The sequence below is a fragment of the Rhinoderma darwinii genome, chromosome 2, assembly GCF_050947455.1.
Source record: "Rhinoderma darwinii isolate aRhiDar2 chromosome 2, aRhiDar2.hap1, whole genome shotgun sequence".
Classification (NCBI taxonomy): domain Eukaryota; kingdom Metazoa; phylum Chordata; class Amphibia; order Anura; family Rhinodermatidae; genus Rhinoderma; species Rhinoderma darwinii.
The window spans coordinates 296,797,710-296,816,288 of NC_134688.1; the positions used below are offsets into that span (position 1 = coordinate 296,797,710).

Here is an 18,579-nt window from a genome sequence, read left to right on the forward strand (position 1 = left end):
AATAGAAGTCTATGGGCCCCGTAATTACGGGCGTTTTTCCGTTCGTGTGCATGAGGCCTTATGCCGGTGTTACTCTGTTGAAAAGTTGCAAACAGCACAAAAATCATAGTTTAAGAGGCTCTGTCACCAAATTATAAGTGCCCTATCTCTTACATCAGGGGTCTCAAACTCGGCCGGGTAAGTGGGCCACATATAGAAAAATTGGGAAGTTGAAGGGCTGCATTACTTTCAAATTTGGTACAATACAAAATTATTGTTAATCAATTCGTTTTTCATCCGGAATGTAGGCTGCGGAAAACTGCACGTAAAAAAGAAACGTTTCATATTTACCCGTAGCCATGGTAACATATTTCTTCTCTTTAGGCTCAATTCCTGCTTTTGACTTGAAAAATACTGTCAAAATCTGCAGCAAATTTGCACTGTGTGAACAAGGCCTTACTGCAGTTTTGCAGCGTTTTTCATGTGCATCTTAATTTCTGTAAAAACCACATGCTTTTACTGAGAATCGCTGCGATTTTGCTATGTGTTTTTTGGCCGTGCGGTTATTACAGATGAAGTGTACCATGCGCTTCATCTAGAATAGTCGCATGGCTAGATAACGCTTGGTAAAACTGCGGTGATTCGGTTTTTTTTACCATGCGTTTTTCACAGCAATTAATAAGCTCATGAAAAACGCTACAAAATTGCAGCAAAAGGGTAAATTCACACGTCAGAAATTGACCTGCGTGTTTTTAAATCCTCAGCATGTCAATTGTATTTGTGTAATCGCCGTTAATGTGTTGTGGGTTTTCCCCATTGAATTCAATGGGGAGATAAAATCCGCAATAAATAGCAGTGATCTCGCAGCAAAAAACACAACTCCGATAATACAAAACAAAAATGTTTACCCAGAATTCTGTGCTTCTTCGCCGAGGCCGGCCTCCTGGGATGATGTTTCACCCCATGTGACTGCTGCAGCCAATTACAGACTGTTTTTTTTGTATAACCCGTGCGTTTTTACAAAGTGTTTCGGCTGTAATCTTGTCTTAAATGTCCTAGTCTGATGATGGGTTCACAATGTGCGTTTTTAAATGCAGCCTAAAGAATCACATCTAAAAACTATGCATTTTTCAGTGTTTCGGCTGTATCGTTTTTTACTACAGACTTTTAACAAACATCTGGGCGCAGAATTTTGTCCCCCAAAAAAGGGTATGTTCACACGTAGCATAAACACTGCAGATTTTCCGCAACAGATGTCATCGTGGAAAATCCACAGCGTATTACAGTAGCAGCGGTGTGGATGTGATTTGGACAAATCTCATCTACATGCTGCGTAAAAAATTGCAGGTTTTCCCCGTTGAATTCAATGGTAAGGTAAAACCTGCAACAAATAGCAAGTGGCATCCAGCTTTGCCATCTACAGAAGCCTAAGGCCCTATGCACATGAAAGTATTTTTGCGGCCACAAATCACTCGCAAATCTGCGGGTGAATAGTGGCCCCGTTCATTTTAAGGGCCCATGCACACGACCGTGGATTGCCTGGGAGCCTGGACCGCGAACATATAGGACATGTCTTATTACGGCCGCATTTTGCGGTCCAGGCTCGTTGAAATGAATGCACACGGCAATGTGCACGGCCCTTGATTTGCGGGCGGCCATGGGTGACCCTCCGCGGCCGTCCGAGCCGCAAATCACGGCCTGTGCACGCCACTACGGTCGTGTGCAAACTTTTGATATGTCCTAGAGACAGGTCAAAAGTTTGGATCATTGGGGTCCGGGTTCTGAGACCCCCACAATTGCTGAAGCAAAAATGCAGAATCACTCAGCTGAGCGCTTTGCTCCTTCTGCTGTGATCGGTGCTCATCGTCAGGCTGAAGGCTGCTTACATAGGCGTTCTATGAGAGCCGTCTTCAGCTTGACAGGGAACACCGATCACAGCAGAAGGAGCAAAGCGCTGCAGCTTCATTTCAGCAATGGAGGGGGTCTCTGCACCCAGACCCCCATCGTTTCACACTTTTGATATGTCTCTATGACCTATCAAATGTTTGAAAGTGTAGTTACTCTTTAAATGGTCTTGCATGGTGCTCTTGCACACCTGAGCCCTGTAGTATTTCCAGGTCTGCACGGTGGGCTTTTCAAAAACCAGGAAACACTGCATAATATAATTCATTCACAAAGTCTTCAGACCATTTCAATTTTTTCACTTTGTTATGTTGAGGCCTTGTGCTAAAATAAAAAAGTCATGTATTTCTCCATCATTCTGCACTCAATACCCCATAATGACAAAGTGAAAACAGAATGTTAGTAATCTTTACTAATTTATTGAAAAGGAAAAACTAAAATATTGCATTGACATAAGTATTCAGACCCTTTACTCAGTACTTGGGTAAAGCACCTTTGGCAGTGATAACTGCCTCCAGTCTTCTTGGGTATGATGCCACAAGGTTTGCACACCTGGATTTGGGGATTTTCTGCCATTCTCTGCAGATCCTCTTAAAGAGGCTCTGTCACCAGATTTTGCAACCCCTATCTGCTATTGGAGCAGATAGGCGCTGCAATGTAGATTACAGTAACGTTTTTATTTTTAAAAAACGAGCATTTTTGGCCAAGTTATGACCATTTTCGTATTTATGCAAATGTGGCTTGCAAAAGTACAACTGGGCGTGTTGAAAAGTAAAAGTACAACTGGGCGTGTATTATGTGTGTTACATCGGGGCGTGTTTACTACTTTTACTAGCTGGGCGTTGTGTATAGAAGTGTCATCCACTTCTCTTCAGAACGCCCAGCTTCTGGCAGTGCAGACACAGCCGTGTTCTCCAGAGATCACGCTGTGACGTCACTCACAGGTCCTGCGTCGTGTCGGCACCAGAGGCTACAGATGATTCTGCAGCAGCATCGGCGTTTGCAGGTAAGTCGATGTAGCTACTTACCTGCAAATGCTGATGCTGCTGCAGAATCAACTGTAGCCTCTGGTGCCGATGTGGCCGACACGATGCAGGACCTGTGAGTGACGTCACAGATCTGCACTGCCAGAAGCTGGGCGTTCTGAAGAGAAGTGGATGATACTTCTCATCAGAACGCCCAGCTAGTAAAAGAAGTAAACACGCCCCGATGTAAGCACATAATACACGCCCACTTGTACTTTTACTTTTCAACACGCCCAGTTGTACTTTTGCAAGCCTCATTTGCATAAATACGAAAATGGTCATAACTTGGCCAAAAATGCTCGTTTTTTAAAAATAAAAACGTTACTGTAATCTACATTGCAGCGCCGATCTGCTGCAATAGCAGATAGGGGCTGCAATATCTGGTGACAGAGCCTCTTTAAACTCTGTCAAGTTGGATGGGGACTGTTGGTGGACAGCCATTTTTAGGTCTCCTCAGAGATGTTTGATTGGGTTCAAGTCAACGCTCTGGCTGGGCCACTCAAGGACATTCACAGAGTTGTCCCTAAGCCACTTCTGTGTTGTGTTGGCTGTGTGCTTAGGATGCTTGTCTTGTTGGAAGGTGAGCCTACGGCCCAGTCTGAGGTCAAGAGCACTGTGGATCAGGTTTTCATTAAGAATATCTCTCTACTTTGCTACATTTACCTTTCCCTCAACCCTGTCCAGTCTCCCTGTCCCAGCCGCTGAAAAAAACCCACAGCATGATCCTGCTTACCACCATGCTTCACTGAAAAACGGCAGAAAAATCTGAAGCAGAATGCCTACAAACATCTGCCCATTGATTTCAATGGGCAATGCGGCGTTCTGTTCCGATGGGACTTTTTTTTTTTTTACACCTCATTTTCAAAAAACGGCACGTAAAAAGAAGTGCGTGTCACAGCCGGTTTTCATTGACCATAGAAAAACCGCTCCAAAAATGGGCGTGAAAAACGCTAGTTTGATTAAAAAACATCTGAAAATCAGGAGCGGTTTTCCCTTGAATAATTGTGCAAAGCAGAGCGCCCTGTTAGTATTCATGCTTCCCATAGTAAGTGTTTACACACGGTGACCACATCAGTAGTAGTGTTCCCCCACAGTGCTCCTATAAGTAAGAGTGGTCCCACACAATGCCCCAGATCGTGCCTTTAATTGTAATAATACTCCTTCAGAGGGCCTCCCGTAGTAATAGTTCTACCCAGAGTGGCCTCATTCGTAATAGTGCTCCCTCATAGAAATAATGCTCCCTCACAGTCTCCCATTACTTATAGGGCTCCCCTACAGTTCTCCCCAGAGGTCGCAATAATGCCTCTACAGGTGCCATTGACGCCTGTAAAATCTCTTAAAGGGAATGTGTCACTATAATTTTTTTTTTTTTCAGTTAAACAGTTAGTATATAAGTGATTACACATTGTTTTAATTTTTTCACAAGTCAGGAAATATTATAAATTAGATTCTAATTTATAACATTTCCATGTTCTGGTCACTAGAGGGAGCAATTCCCAAAATTGCAGCATTGGCAATGTGGTAAAGCAACCTCATTGCTTTATGCTGCAAATTTGGGGTAGACACACTCGCTCTAGTGTCTTCACACAATCCCCCCTCCCTTATCCTGGCTAGTGCCAGGAGAAGGAAGGGGGTTAAATCTTCTGAGCGAATGCACAGTGTAGGAGGATTAGATACAGTGGTAATCAGACAGTATAACACAAACATACACAAATGTAAAATACACAAACATAACTTACCTGCTGCCGCCTCCGCTCCTATTCCTTGCGTCTTCGCTGCCTTGTACATATGGCCGGAAGCTGCGACCGGAAATCGTCATCTTAGTGTCCGGCCGCGGCTTCCGGTCCATATGAAAATGGCGCCGGATTTCGCTCTGCCGAAGACCTTCCTTTTTGTCTGTGTGGGAGCGGCGCATGCGCCGTTCCCACACAGACGGCGTGCACTATAGTGAATGGAATGGCTCCCGTTCGCATTCTCTATGGGGATGTATGTGCCGTATTCTATCTTTGTATGTGTCGTTAATCGACACATACGGAGATGAAAAAAAAAATGGCAGGCCCCATAGAGAAGTAAAAGAATAAAGTAAAAAGTACAACACAATAACACAAATAAATAAAATTTATTTTAATATCAAACTAAAAGCAATATTATATAAAAAAAAAAATGTTTTCGTGACACCTTCCCTTTAAACACTTTGAAATCCGTCTCATTCGTATTTTTACATGAGACTAAATAAAAAAAAACCTCCCCATTTCCAAGCACTGTAAAATAAAGACACAAAAGTTAAAAATAACTGGTATCGCCGTGTCCGTAAAAGTCAGCGCTATCACCGTATATCATTATTTAGCCTGCACAGTGAACGCCGTAAAAAAATAAATAAAGAGCCAGAATCGCTGTTTTTTGGTCACCTCATCTCCCTTAAAAATGGAATTAAATGTGATCAAAAAGTATCATGTACCCTAAAATGGTACCAATAGAACTACATCTCGCCCCCAAAAAATAAGCCCTCATACTGCTCAATCAACGAAAAAATAAGTTATGGCTCTCAGAATATGGCGACACAAAACAAGTTTTATTTTTAACAATTAGTTTTTTCCTTGTAAAAGTAGTAAAATATAAAAAAAACTATATAAATATTGCCGTAATCGTATTGACCCGCAGAATAAAGTTAAAGGGAACCTGTCACCAGCATTTCACCTATTAAACCAGCAATACCTGGTGGTAGTGGGTCAAAAATAATTTCTATATAACCTATAATTGTCTTCTTAGTCGGCTCTGTAGCTTTAGTATTCAGTTTTTAATGTTCCCACACCATATGCTAATGAGCATAAGAGTCAAATCTTCGTTTGAAAAGAGTCCTATCTTCATTTCTCAAGTCTTTCCGAGTTAACCCCGCCTCCTTACTTTTGATTGACCGCTCCTCTCCTTCCCCCAGCACACAAAATCCCGCGCTTGTGCATTGATGTCCTCTTCTGGTGTGTGCGCACAAAGGGACATGAATGTTTGCAGACCGTTATTTACAGTTGGTGAAGGAGTTTAGGAGAGGGGATAAGTAAAGTTCAATAGGTGAAATGCTGGTGACAGGTTCCCTTTTAATATGTTTAATATGTTGTTTTTTACTGCACGATGAATGACGTAAAAACGAAACCCCCAAAAAATGCCGGAGTCACGGTTTCATTCTACCCCACAAAGATTTATTTTCCACTTTCCTAGTACGTTATATGGTATAATAAACAAAAAAATGTATGGCTTTTGGAAGGTGAGGAGGAAAATATTAAATTGAAAACCTGAAAAAAGTATGCGACAGGAAAGGGTTAAAAAGGTTTATAATTGACCTAAACTCGCTATTTATGAATGCATTGGTATTAGTTGTAGTAATATATACTAAAAGGAGTACCGTATTTTTATTTTGCTGGAAAATATGTAGTGCGACCTCTGGTGTGCCCTCATTAGTAACAGTGCCCTCCATTATAATAATGCTTTTTTAGAGTGCCCAGATTAGTAATATTGCCCCCAAAATAAAGGGGACCAAAGAGACTGGGAATAAAATAAAGAAATCCAATACTCCACTCCACTTCCATTCCATGTTGTGTTCAGCTGTGCGGCGCAGACTTTTATGGAGCCAAAGTGATGTACACTGACGCTACAGCAGGGGAACCCACTCCCTTCCCAAGCTTCTTTGCTACAGCTTCAGTGTGTCAACGCGTAAATGTGCAGCACCCGGCTCCATGGCAACCCCTACAGTGTTCTGTCAGTACTGCAAAATAAACATTATTCTGCACTGCTGATTAATCCCTGGCTATCTACTCTGCACCCGACCTTTGCAATAGACCTTAGGAGACGGACCTCTAGGACTCGAGTCTATTTTTTACTAGTAGCCAGAGAATTCGACTTTTCACAGACCTCGACACAAAAGCAACTCAAAAAGTTAGGCCCTTGCAGGAGATCTATTACCATTGTAAGTGGTGGCCATATTGGCTATCCCCCAATATGCATGTCATCCTGCTGAAGTAGTATACAATTCCTCCTAGCATAAGATAGAATAACATTATTGTATTGTTGTTGTTTTATGATATAAGATTACAGCATAGAATTTCTGAAAGCTGATTCTTGTCTATCATATGTTCTTCTTTCTCTAGGAGGTCTGTGCCTTACTTGTTCAAGCTTGTCGCCTCGTTCAACTGAGCCAAGAACACCTTGTCAGTAAAGTTTGCCAGCTGATACATTATTTGCTTAACAGACTTCAGGTAGGATTTGGAAAATCAAATTATTTTTGAAGAAAATGTCAAAACCCCGTTACTCCTAACATTTCACGGTTTAAGAATGATGCATAAAAATCTATCGTTATTACAACATGGGGAAAGTCCGCAACAAATATGCAACCGTGATAAATTGACACGCTGCAGATAAAAAAAATTCACACCACACCAATTTCTGCACAGGAATTTTCTGCAGCGTGTGGAAATTACGGAAATGACGTACCCTCTTTGCTAAAATACTCCTCAAAAGTGCTAAAAAAAAAAAAGTAATTTTACTCTGCTGGGGAAAATGTAGTTCGACCTCTGGTTGTGATGCCACAGTGTAAGACGTGACCACCAGTCTAGTGTTTGTATGCCTAGCTGGGCAACCAGAGGCAGCTTTCATGTAGTTCTAACTAGCTCCTGTTCACACTTCGTGGTAATAGTGCTGCTACCACAGAAATACATAAAGTAGCAAAAACTGCATGTTAATACATCCTGCTTGGAAACAATTACAGCATAGCCAAAAGAATATGACGTTCTCTAGCAAGAAGAGGGAACCAGTTTTTCTAAAAGCCTGCTCACTAACATGACACATCTACCTACTGTGCAATATGTAAATAGGGAGATATGAATACTTTTAAAGAACTTTTCAGACCGCACAAAGAAAATCTCATACTACTTTTCCTAGTTGGGGGAATTTACGAATACTGTTGTTTCATACGACAGTCTTAAATAGAAGCCTGCTGGAGTAAGATGCACTGTTTTTATTTAGAGGCACCCGCCTCTTAATATATTTGCTGCATCTTGGGTTGTCGCTGTACCACAAACTGAAATCTACGCCAGCTAGGAGCTAGCGTAATTTCTACTATAATTTACGTAAACTTTTGGCCTAAATTATAGTAAACCCGTTAGGCTGCTCCGCTCACTTAAAAGTGGCGAGAACAGCGTGAAATAAAATAAGTCACAATTTTTGTGCGCAACACTGGGGTGAACCAAAATTTGCAGAAAATTGTTGCAAATAACTTAATAAATCTCTCCTAATAAGTGTGCCCCACCATAGCAAATGTATTGTGTATAAGAATCTGAAAATGGAGCTATAAATAAGCAATATGTATTCTGTTTTAAAAGCACCGTTCCTTTCGTTTAGTAATCTTGAGTCCTTGGACTGCTCTCATGAACTTTCTTTATCGATTAACCCCTTTAGGCTATGTTCACACGGAGTATTTTGCAGGAGGAATATCTGCCTCAAAATTCCGTTTGGAAGTTTGAGGCAGATTTTCCTCTCCCTGCATGCCGATTTTCGCAGAGTTTTTCGCGGCCATTGAGCGCCGCGGGCATTAAACACCGCGAAATACACTTTCTCTGCCTCCCATTGAAGTCAATGGGAGGTCAGAGGCGGAAACGCCCGAAGATAGGGCATGTCGCTTCTTTTTCCCGTGAGGTAGTTTTACTGCTCGCGGGAAAAAGACGCAGATGCCTCCCATTGAAATCAATGGGAGGCATTTTCGGGCCGTTTTTGACGAGTTTTGTGACGCGGTTTCCGCGTCAAAAAACTCGTCAAAATACTCAGTGTGAACATAGCCTTACCTGTGAATGTTTGTTGTGTTCACTATAACCTGTGTAATACTTCTATACATTGTACACACACAGATATTCTCTGAACTGACATTAGTAGAAGCAGCTTAGTAGTCTCAGCGCTACAGGATCACTTAGTAAAAAAATAGCGTTCATCAGAATGGTGCTCCCAGGAATAATTATGCAGCTTATAAAAGATAGATCATAAAACAGAAGGTAATCCCAGGGCACTTTGAGTCATAAACTGAGAGCCCGTCCTGTGCAATCCAAGCTTTTCACTGACACTAATGATGAACTGGTAAAACATTTTATTCCGCGGTACAGCTTCAAACACGCTCAATTTAAGACACGAGATATGTATTCCTGAATTATTTTAATGACTAAAGTAAGACTCTTGAGTGCACCCAAAATAGCCCAGTTACGTGGCAGATACTGTTCTATTCATCTGAATGGGGTTGTTTTGAACAACTGTCGTCCACGTGCTGTTGATCATTTCCTGGCTGTAATTCAGAGCATGCTGCAGATTTTCACATTTTCAATGTAGAAGACGTGAAATCAGCAGCAAATTTAGCACATAACACTTGCATATTTTATTGCGGAAATCCACAACATCTTCATCTTGCGTGAATCCAGCCATAATGCGGATAAAATACCTGGACCTCCAATCTTTTCTGTTGAACTAAAGTTATAACCCAATGGTGACTTTATTTCAGTTTGAAGAACCGTAGTAGGTCTGGGTATTAGGGCTGTAATACAGAAGCTAATGGCTGTCGGAAAACCTTATACTGAAACGAAATATGAATTGGTTTTTTTATGCATTTATCATCGTATTTGTCAGTATTTTCTCAATGTTTTTAATCCGCATTTTCCCCATGTTGCAGATACAAATATGGATCTGTTAGGCCTCATTTACACGAGCGTAATATACGCGCATGCTTTTCACGCGTGTCGTATGCACCTATATTACTCTATGGGGCAGTTTAGACGATGCGTGAATTATGCGCAGCGTGAGTGCGTTGCGTAAAACTCACGACATGTTCTATAATCGTGCGTTTTTCACGCATCACGCACCCATTGAAGTCAATGGGTGCGTGAAAACCACGCATGCCGCACGGAAGCACTTCCGTGCGAACTGCGTGATTCGCGCAAGAGCTGTCAAAAGGATGAATGTAAACAGAAAAGCACCACATGCTTTTCTGTTTACAAACATCCAAACGGAGTGTCAAATTAGAGATGAGCGCACCGAACTTCACCGGGTTCGGCCGAACTCGTTTTGACCGAACCCGGCAAAAAATGTTCTGGTACGCGACGGCAGGAGACAGTCACTGTCCACGGTGCTGAAAGAGTTAAACTGGTTCAGCACCATGGACAGTGACTTCCGATCACAATATACATGAACGTGTAAAAAAAAAAAAGAAGTTCTGACTTACCGAGAACTCCCGCCTTCTTCCTCCAGTCTGACCTCCCGGGATGACAATTCTGTCCAAGTGACAGCTGCAGCCAATCACAGGCCAAGCACAGCCTGCAGCCAATCACAGGCTGCAGCGCTCATGGACTGCCGCGTCATCCTGGGAGGTGGGGCCGGATGACAAGAGAGGGACGCGTCACCAAGGCAACGGCCGGGAGACCGGACTGGAGGAAGCAGGAAGTTCATGGTAAGTATGAACGTCTTTTTTTGATTCACAGGTTGGTGTATATTGTGATCGGAACTCACTGTCGCGGGTGCTGAAAGAGTTACTGCCGATCAGTTAGCTCTTTCAGCACCTTGGACAGTGACGGGCGTCGACTAGCCTCATCTCTATGATGGCGGCTGCGCGAAAATCACGCCAGCAGCCCATCATACACGGATGACACACGGAGCTGTCAAATGCCTTTTGCGCGCGCAAAACGCAGCGTTTTTTGCGCGCGCAAATCGCACATGCTCGTGTAAATCAGGCCTAATACAGATGCCATAGGTATGGAAATTATGGATCTGTACTATTCTCGTACGTATCATTGGGCGACACACAGGAGCCATGGGTTTAGGAGGCCTACACTAAGAGCAAAGTTGTCTCCTCTTATGCAGGCTATACGCCGCCTACTGACACAGAGCAAATCAGTATTTACCTTCGTGTCAGTAGGGGGCATTCCAAGAGCTGATTCTCCAGATTTGTTCTACCTATAGTGTTTAGTTTTAGCTACTTTTATTTTTCTTTTTTTCTTCCAAATTGCAGAAACAGGGAGGGTTAGCCTTTTCTACCTTTCCCCATTACAGCGACGCAAGGGCACAGTGTCCAGGAAGTCGCACTGTCTCCCGTTGTTCGCCAATGGCCAGCAGAAGGGAACAGATCAGTTCTGTTGCTCTGTCACCTCTTTCGTAGACGTGCCCCATTATCGCCCCTCCCAGAGCATCGCAGCCAGGCCAAGAAGACCGGCCCAAGAAGAACACCATGGGAGACTCTGATTCAGACCTGGAACACTCCTCAAAAATGGCAGACGTGGTGGACAGCCTGATCTTGGCTCTTCGAAAGAACCTCCAGATTAGGGTACTGAGACCTCCCCAGGCGCTTATCTCTTTAACAAATATTCTGTGTTTAATTTATTTCCAAAGAAGGAAATATGCTGATAAACGGTTCTAAAAGCCAAAGCGTCTGGATACTTTGTATCACTTCCTGTCTGAGCTGGTGGTTGAATGGCCATCTTCCCTATCTGTAGAGCCTCTAGTGTTCTGACGATCTAAGTCCACTACACTCCCTTTGGCCGATGCGGCCACACTCAAGGATCCCACTGACGGTGCGGTTCAGCTCTCCGCCCAGTCTTTGCTTTTATCTTTTTCCTGGGTCTCCAAGGCAGACTCTGCATGGGTTAAGCTGCTCAAAGAAGGTATTTAGTCCATGGCTCCAGCTGCTGAGCTGGCTGGCCTTGCCAATCAACTTTGCCATGCAGGTAAATACATCTGTTTTTGCTTCCCTGGAATCGGCAAGATGTTCCCCCTCATTCTGCTAGCAACATCATAGCCATTCACAGGTTTTTGTGACTAAAGACGTGGGATGTCAACTCTGCTTCCTAAAAGTTTGAGTGTACTCGTCTGTTTGGTAGCAAGCTGGACAAGAATATTTCGGAGGCTACTGGTGTTAAGAACACTCTTCTCCCACAAACCTGGTCCAGATGCTTAGGAAATGCCCGCAGATCAGATTCTTTTGACATTTCTTGTTCTCCTGTCTTCTACCTCTTAGAAGAAGAAGATACTGTCTTTCAAGCAACTCTCTTCCTGGCAAACGCATACTCAGCTGGGTCGGCCTTCTAAACCCAAGCCTCACAAACCCTCCAGCACTTCAAGGGGCACTCCCAATCGGGTGCGAGACAGTCTCCTTCTCTTTTTAGATACATGGGATTCTCTGTTAGTTTGCTTGAGTCAGGGACGTACTCTCATCTGGCTACAGCATATATAATTTTTTTTTTATATTCCCTACGACCAATTTTGACTGTCCCATCCTCCCCGATCACTTCAGGTTTTCGAGCAAGCTGTCCTCTGCCTCCTAGACCAAGGCGTCATCATTTCCGATCCTCCCCTCAAAGATTTAAGGGCTTCTACTTAAACATGTTTGTCATCCCCAAGAAGGACTGATGGGTCTGTCTCATTCTGGGCATGAAGCGTCTGAACCAGCATGTGGGAACTGAAGCGCCTCTTCTATGAAACCCCAAATTCCTGTCGTCTGTGGACATTAAGGACAATTTTCTGTATGTCCCCATCTTCCCCTCCGTGATTTCTTTGGTTTGCCATCCAAGCAACTCATTTTCAGTTCATCGCTATACCCTTTAGGTTGGCAAAGGCACCACAGAGTCTTTACCATGGTCATAGCTGTTTTCATTGCCCTTCTTTGATCCAGAGGAGACATGGTCATCCAATACCTGGACGACATTCCTATCGAGCCCCTCCAGATACGAAAATCTGGAGTCTCTCCTTATTATTTTGGGTACCCTAACTCCCTACGGCTGGATAATCAACCATTTCAAGTTGTGTATTTTGGCTTCCCAGCGCATTCTCTTCTTGGGGATGCTGTTCCACACTACGGAGGCGTGAGTTACTCACAGACAACAAGAAAGTGGCCCTCCAGTCCAGAATTCAGTTGCTCAGGTGACCATCCCTTTTTCTTCCCTCATGTTCTGCATGCAGATGCTGGGCTTGAGGGCAGCAGCCATGGAGGTATTCAACTTTGCCCAGTTTCATTCCTGTCCCCTCCAGGTGGTCATCCTCTCTATTCTATTTCAGTGGCGTCTGGCTACCAAGTCCCATGTGAAAGCTTTCCTTCAGAGTGTTAAACATATACTACCACTATACGAGTCTGCTCCCCATGGGATTTAAACTTGGCATTGGATGCAACAAAAAAGGGGCATAAATTCAAAAAACGCACAAAGCAAAGCCACTTACTAATACAGGAGCAGGTTGAAACATCACTTCCCAGCAGGATGCAGATGGACCACAATTGCTATATAGAGGGAGATTGCACAGGTGCAGATACTGATGAAACAACCACATGCACTCATATTTATGGAGTGGTTGGCTGCTTAGTATAGACATGCACAGAGATAATGCTTCTATAAGTGCACCTGCGCAATCTCCCTCTATATAGCAATTGTGGTCTGTCTGCATCCTGCTGGGAAGTGGTGTTTCAACCTGCTCCTTTATTAGTAAGTGACTTTGCTTTGTGTGTTTTTTGGTATTGTATGCCCTTCAACTTTCCCACTTTTGAGTCCCTTATGAATTCATTCTTGCGTATCATCTCCTGAAAGGTGTTTTTTTTGGTTTGCAGTGGCCTTCATCAGATTAGTATCCGTGTTTATGGCTCTCTCATGTCACTGCCCCTTCTTCGTTCTCCACCAGTGGTTCTTTGTTCTGTGCCTTCCTTGCTTCTGAAGGTCAGCTCTGGTTTCCACCGTAATGAGTAGTCTGTCCTACCATCATTTTGTCTCTCTCATCCCAAGGAGTGGTCACTTTTATAAGCTGGATGTGTAGCTGTTTGTCACCTCTTCCTTAAGGAGATCAAATTAATTATTTGTCATCCCAGAGGGATGATGTAAGGGATTGCTGGTTTCCAAGTCTACCGTATCCCATTGGATCCACTCAGCTATATGTGAAGTATATGAAGGGACTGGATCCTGCTTTCCGGGTTACAGCGTACTCCACTCGTTTGATGTGGGCTTCCTGGACAGTTTGCCATCAGGGTCTAACTCTTCGGGTGTGCAAGTTCACTGCTTTGTCGTCCACACCTTTTCCAAGTTTTACGGGGTTCTCACTTAGGCATCAGCGGATGCAGGCTTTGGCCACAAGGTGTTGCAAACGGTGGTAGCTATTTTTCTGTCCTTTTTTTTTTTTTCCAACTTAGGGACTAGTTTAGGACACCCCATGGTTCCGGCATCCCAAAACCTACGAGAAAAGAGGATTTTTGCACTTACTGTATCTCTTTCTTGCAGTCTTTATAACGCCCTCCAATTTTTACTAAGGTTGTGTTGCTCCTTTCGTTGATGGTATTCCCTAGTTTGTTCCTGGTTATCTGACATTGGTTATTTTTGCTGCTTCTACTGCTGCGGTACAAACTGATTAGCTCTGATTAGCAAGTAGGCTGGGTATAGTCTTGTTAGAAGGAACCAACTTTGTTCTTGGTCTCAGCCTCCTAATGGCAGCAGCCCATACCAATGGTTCCTATGTCCTCCAATGAACACTACGAGAAATAGATTTTTTGGTGAGTACAAAAATCCTCTTTGCTCCATTGGAAAACCTAAGGCCATCATATGGCAATCCATGGAGTATGCTGCATATTGATAAACACTGAATGCGTATAGGAACATAGTTTTGTAGAAAAACAGATGTGTGAATATCTCCATAGAATTACATTTAGATTAATGTAGGACCTGCTCTATAATAACAGAATATCCAGCCAAAATATGCAGATGTGAATGAGGACTTAACCAAATTTACCAGTCACATAGGTGAATAGTAAATACAGTAGGTAGTTTTGATATTGCTTGCCTTATTTTTTCTTTGTGGGCCAACGTAATTTTGTAAATCTGTGTTATACAGAGCGTGCCTTTATAAATAAAATATGGTAAGAAGATGGCAATCTGCTGCTCCAGCTAACATCAATAATTCACTCCTTGACTATTTTTATGAGAAGCATAATTACATGTCTTTTTATCAGATTCTTTTTGATCCAGGGTAACCTTTTGATGATTTTTGCCTTTGGTGACAGGTGATTGTCGATGAGAAGAATTTGGATTTTCTCCTTGGGTTTTCTATTTCTGCCTTAAAACAATGTAGCTCTTGGACACATGTGGAAATTTTGCATGCGTTAGCAGCATTAGTGTATTCCAACGGGCACAAGTGCCAGAAGGTAAGCATTGTAGATTGTGTATTACTTATTACGCTCTTTAATGTGTTTAATATATACCTTAGCATTGCTTTAAAATTAGTATCGAATTAATGTATGTAGATCCAGTTCCGATTTATGTAATATGATGGTAGCATATCTGTAGCCAATAGTTGTTCTATAAACTTATAAACAGTAAGTAATGTGTGTTTGGGGATGGAGACTCAACTGCAAATGGTCTGTGTCATCTCCTAGATATTTTTAAGGGGCAAAGTTTGCATACTAAAGTGCATATAGTTCCTTGCTTGCAAGGAAGGCATGTAATATATGGGAAATTCTCTGAAAGGGCTTTTACCAACTTAAAAATGTATGGCATATTCACGCGGTTTGCCATAAATGTCTGATAGATGCAGGTCTTCGCTCTGGGTCCTGCAGCTATATAAAGAAAGAGCATGCAGCGAAGAGTGAAAAGAAATGTGCACCGCTCCCTTTATTCATTCCTATGGGTGTTGCAGAAACCGCCAAGCAACTGGCTACATTCATACTTACCAGGGAGGATGGGGGTGGGGTAACCCTCGTTCTGTAGATAGGTGTGGGCTCTAGAGCTGTGCCCCTCATCTATCAGGCATTTATGGTATAAATAGGGAATATGTCATAAATGTCAGATGAGGCGCCAATCCCTAGTGTTTAATTTGGGAGTACCCCTTTAAACTCTCCATATATCTCCTTTATAAGGCTACATGCACACGACAGTGAAAAACGGCCGTGTGCCGGTCGTTTTTTTTAACAGCCGTCACATGGCCTTTTTCAGAACAATGAAGTTCTATGGGTGTAATCACATGGCTGTTTTTTTAACGGCCAGTGAATATTGGCGGTCAAAAAATCGGACATGTTCTATTTTTGTCCGTTTTCACGGCTCCCATAGAAGTCAATGGATACGTTTTTACCAGCCGTTTTTCAGGAAACTATACTTTTAACAGCTGGTAAAAACTGATCCTGGCCACGGACACCCCGCACACAGCGCTACTTTAAGCGCTGAGCCCGGGGAAGCCCTTGACATTACTGTCCATGTATGGACAGTGAAGTCAGGGCTTTCAACAATGGAATCCCCGACCAGAGCATTGCAAGATCTCTGGCCGGGGACTCCTGTCTTGTAGATCACACCCCCCCATCTAGATAGCACCCTTCTGCCTGAAGATAGCAAACCCCTCCCCCATCCCCCCTAGATAGCGCCACTAAAGCTCCATGTAGGAGCTGAATCCTCTGGCAGGGAAAACCTCCGACGGAACCCCTCAATGGAAGGGCAACGCTGATGTGAACAGGCCCGAACTTGTTTTTTTTTTTTTTTTTGTATATTTTGTTCTTTTTTTTTTAAATTTAAACAATAATAAATATTTTGTTTTATCTTCAGTATCTTCCAGACTTGGTGGGGCCAACTGGAATCCTGGTACAATTAACGGATCCCGTTAAGTCGGATCCTGAGTTATTGAGGGCTGCTGTTCATAGCATGGCTAACCTGTGTCTCTGGTGAGCTGTATTTCTTGTTATCTGTGGGAAATATATAAAATTCTATATACACACTATATGGGATAAGTATTAAGACTTTTATCTCTTAGTCATTGAATTCAGGTGTTTCATGCCGTACCATTGCTGCAGGTGTATAAAATCGATCACCTAGCCATGCAGCCTGCCTTTACTAAGATTTGTGAAAGAATGAGTTGTTCTAAAGAGATCACTCAATTCCAGCGTGGTACTGTAATAGGATGCCACCGTTGCAACAAGTCAGCTCGTGAAAATGTATTTCCTTCTATATCAACTGTGAGTGATATTATTGCAAAGTGGAGGAATTTAGGAACCAAAGCAACTCGTAAAAACTACATAAAATTACAAAGCGGGGTCGCCGAGTGCTGAGTAGCATAGTGCATAAAGGTCACCAACGCTCTGCTGACTGAATAACTACAGAGTTCCAAACCTCCTTTGGCATTAACATCGGCACAAAAGCTGTGCCCCAAGAGCTTCATGGCATGTATTTCCATGGTCGAGCATCTGCATTCAAGTATTACATCACCAAGCACAATGCCAAGCATCCGATGAAGTAGTGTAAAGCACACCACCACTGGACTCTGGAGCAGTGGCAACATGTTCTGTGGAGTGACGAATCACACTTCTCTATCTGGCAGTCTGATTGACGAGTCTGGATTTCGCAAATGCCAGGAGAAGGTTACTTGCCTGACTGCATTCAGCCAACTGTCAAATTTGATGGAGGAGGGATAATGATATGGGCTTGTTTTTCAGGGGTTGGCTTAGGCCCATTAGTTCCAGTGAAGGGAACTAAGGAATAATTGTATACTTCCAATTTTATGGCACAAAGCAAGGTCCATAAAGGCATGGTTTGGGGTGGAAGAACTTCACTGGCCCCCACAGAGCAATGACCTCCACCCTATCGAACACCTTTGGGATTAACTAAAATGGAGATTGCGAGCCAGATCCTTTCTTCCAACCTCAGTGTCTGACCTCACAAATGCTCTTCTGGGTGATTGGGCAATAATTCCCACAGACACGCTCCAAAATCTTGTAGAAAGTCTTTCCAGAAGAGTGGAAGCTGTTTCAGCTCCAAAGGGGGACCAACTCCACGTTAATGTCAATGGATTCAGAATGGTATGTGTGTGTTCTATTATATTATAACTATATTTTTTCTTGTAGTGTGCCTGGAGAACCTTACCTGGAAGAACCACACCGAATTACCTGTTTTAACATTTTTCTTACCATCCTTCAAGCCACAAGATTTAACATAGCTGATGAAATATCAATATGCACTGTAAGTTAAAGAAACAACAGAACCAATCATGCTAGCAAAATGGAAAGACTTGAAAATGTATGAGAATAACATAGGAAAGTATCCTGTATGTTATATTATATGGAAGCTATAAAGATATATATGATGGACCACAAGTTGGATATTCATTGTCAGATTCTGCACCTATTTTTTGATTAGTTTGAAGTGTAAATAGCACTTACACGTCCCGTGAAGTGGGACAGGTGAAATATAAGGGTATGTTCACACGCAGTGGTTTCAGACGTAATTCGGGCCGTTAACGCCTCGAATTACACCTGAAAAAACGGCACCATTATGCCTCCAAAAATCTGCCCATTGCTTGCAATGGGATTTACGGTATTCTGTTCCCACGAGGCTTAATTTTACGTGTCGCTGTCAAAATACGGCGCGTAAAAAGACGCCTGCAAAAAAGTAGTGCATGTCACTTCTTGGGATGTTTTTGGAGGCGTTTTTCATTGACTCCATTGAAAAACAGCTCCAATAACGGCCGTAAAATATTCCGCGAATAACGCGAGTTGTTACAAAAACGTCTGAAAATCAGGAGCTGTTTTCGCTTGAAAACCTCTCCAGATTTTCAGACGTGTTTTGCTAAGCGCGTGAACATACCCTTAGGGCCCTTTTACACTGACCAATTATAGTGCAAATGAGCGTTCACCGAACACTCGTTCCTGATC

General features: G+C 42.9%; 1 protein-coding gene across 1 annotated transcript in view; it reads left to right on the forward strand.

Moving 5' to 3' along the window:
- Window positions 1-18,579, forward strand: part of HEATR6 (HEAT repeat containing 6) — an 81,464-nt gene that overhangs the window by 8,844 nt on the left and 54,041 nt on the right. Inside the window, exons 2-5 of the mRNA XM_075853484.1 lie at window positions 7,046-7,153; window positions 14,953-15,093; window positions 16,481-16,596; window positions 17,773-17,887. Coding sequence (XP_075709599.1) covers window positions 7,046-7,153; window positions 14,953-15,093; window positions 16,481-16,596; window positions 17,773-17,887 — 480 coding nt within the window. The remainder of the gene's footprint in view (window positions 1-7,045; window positions 7,154-14,952; window positions 15,094-16,480; window positions 16,597-17,772; window positions 17,888-18,579) is intronic.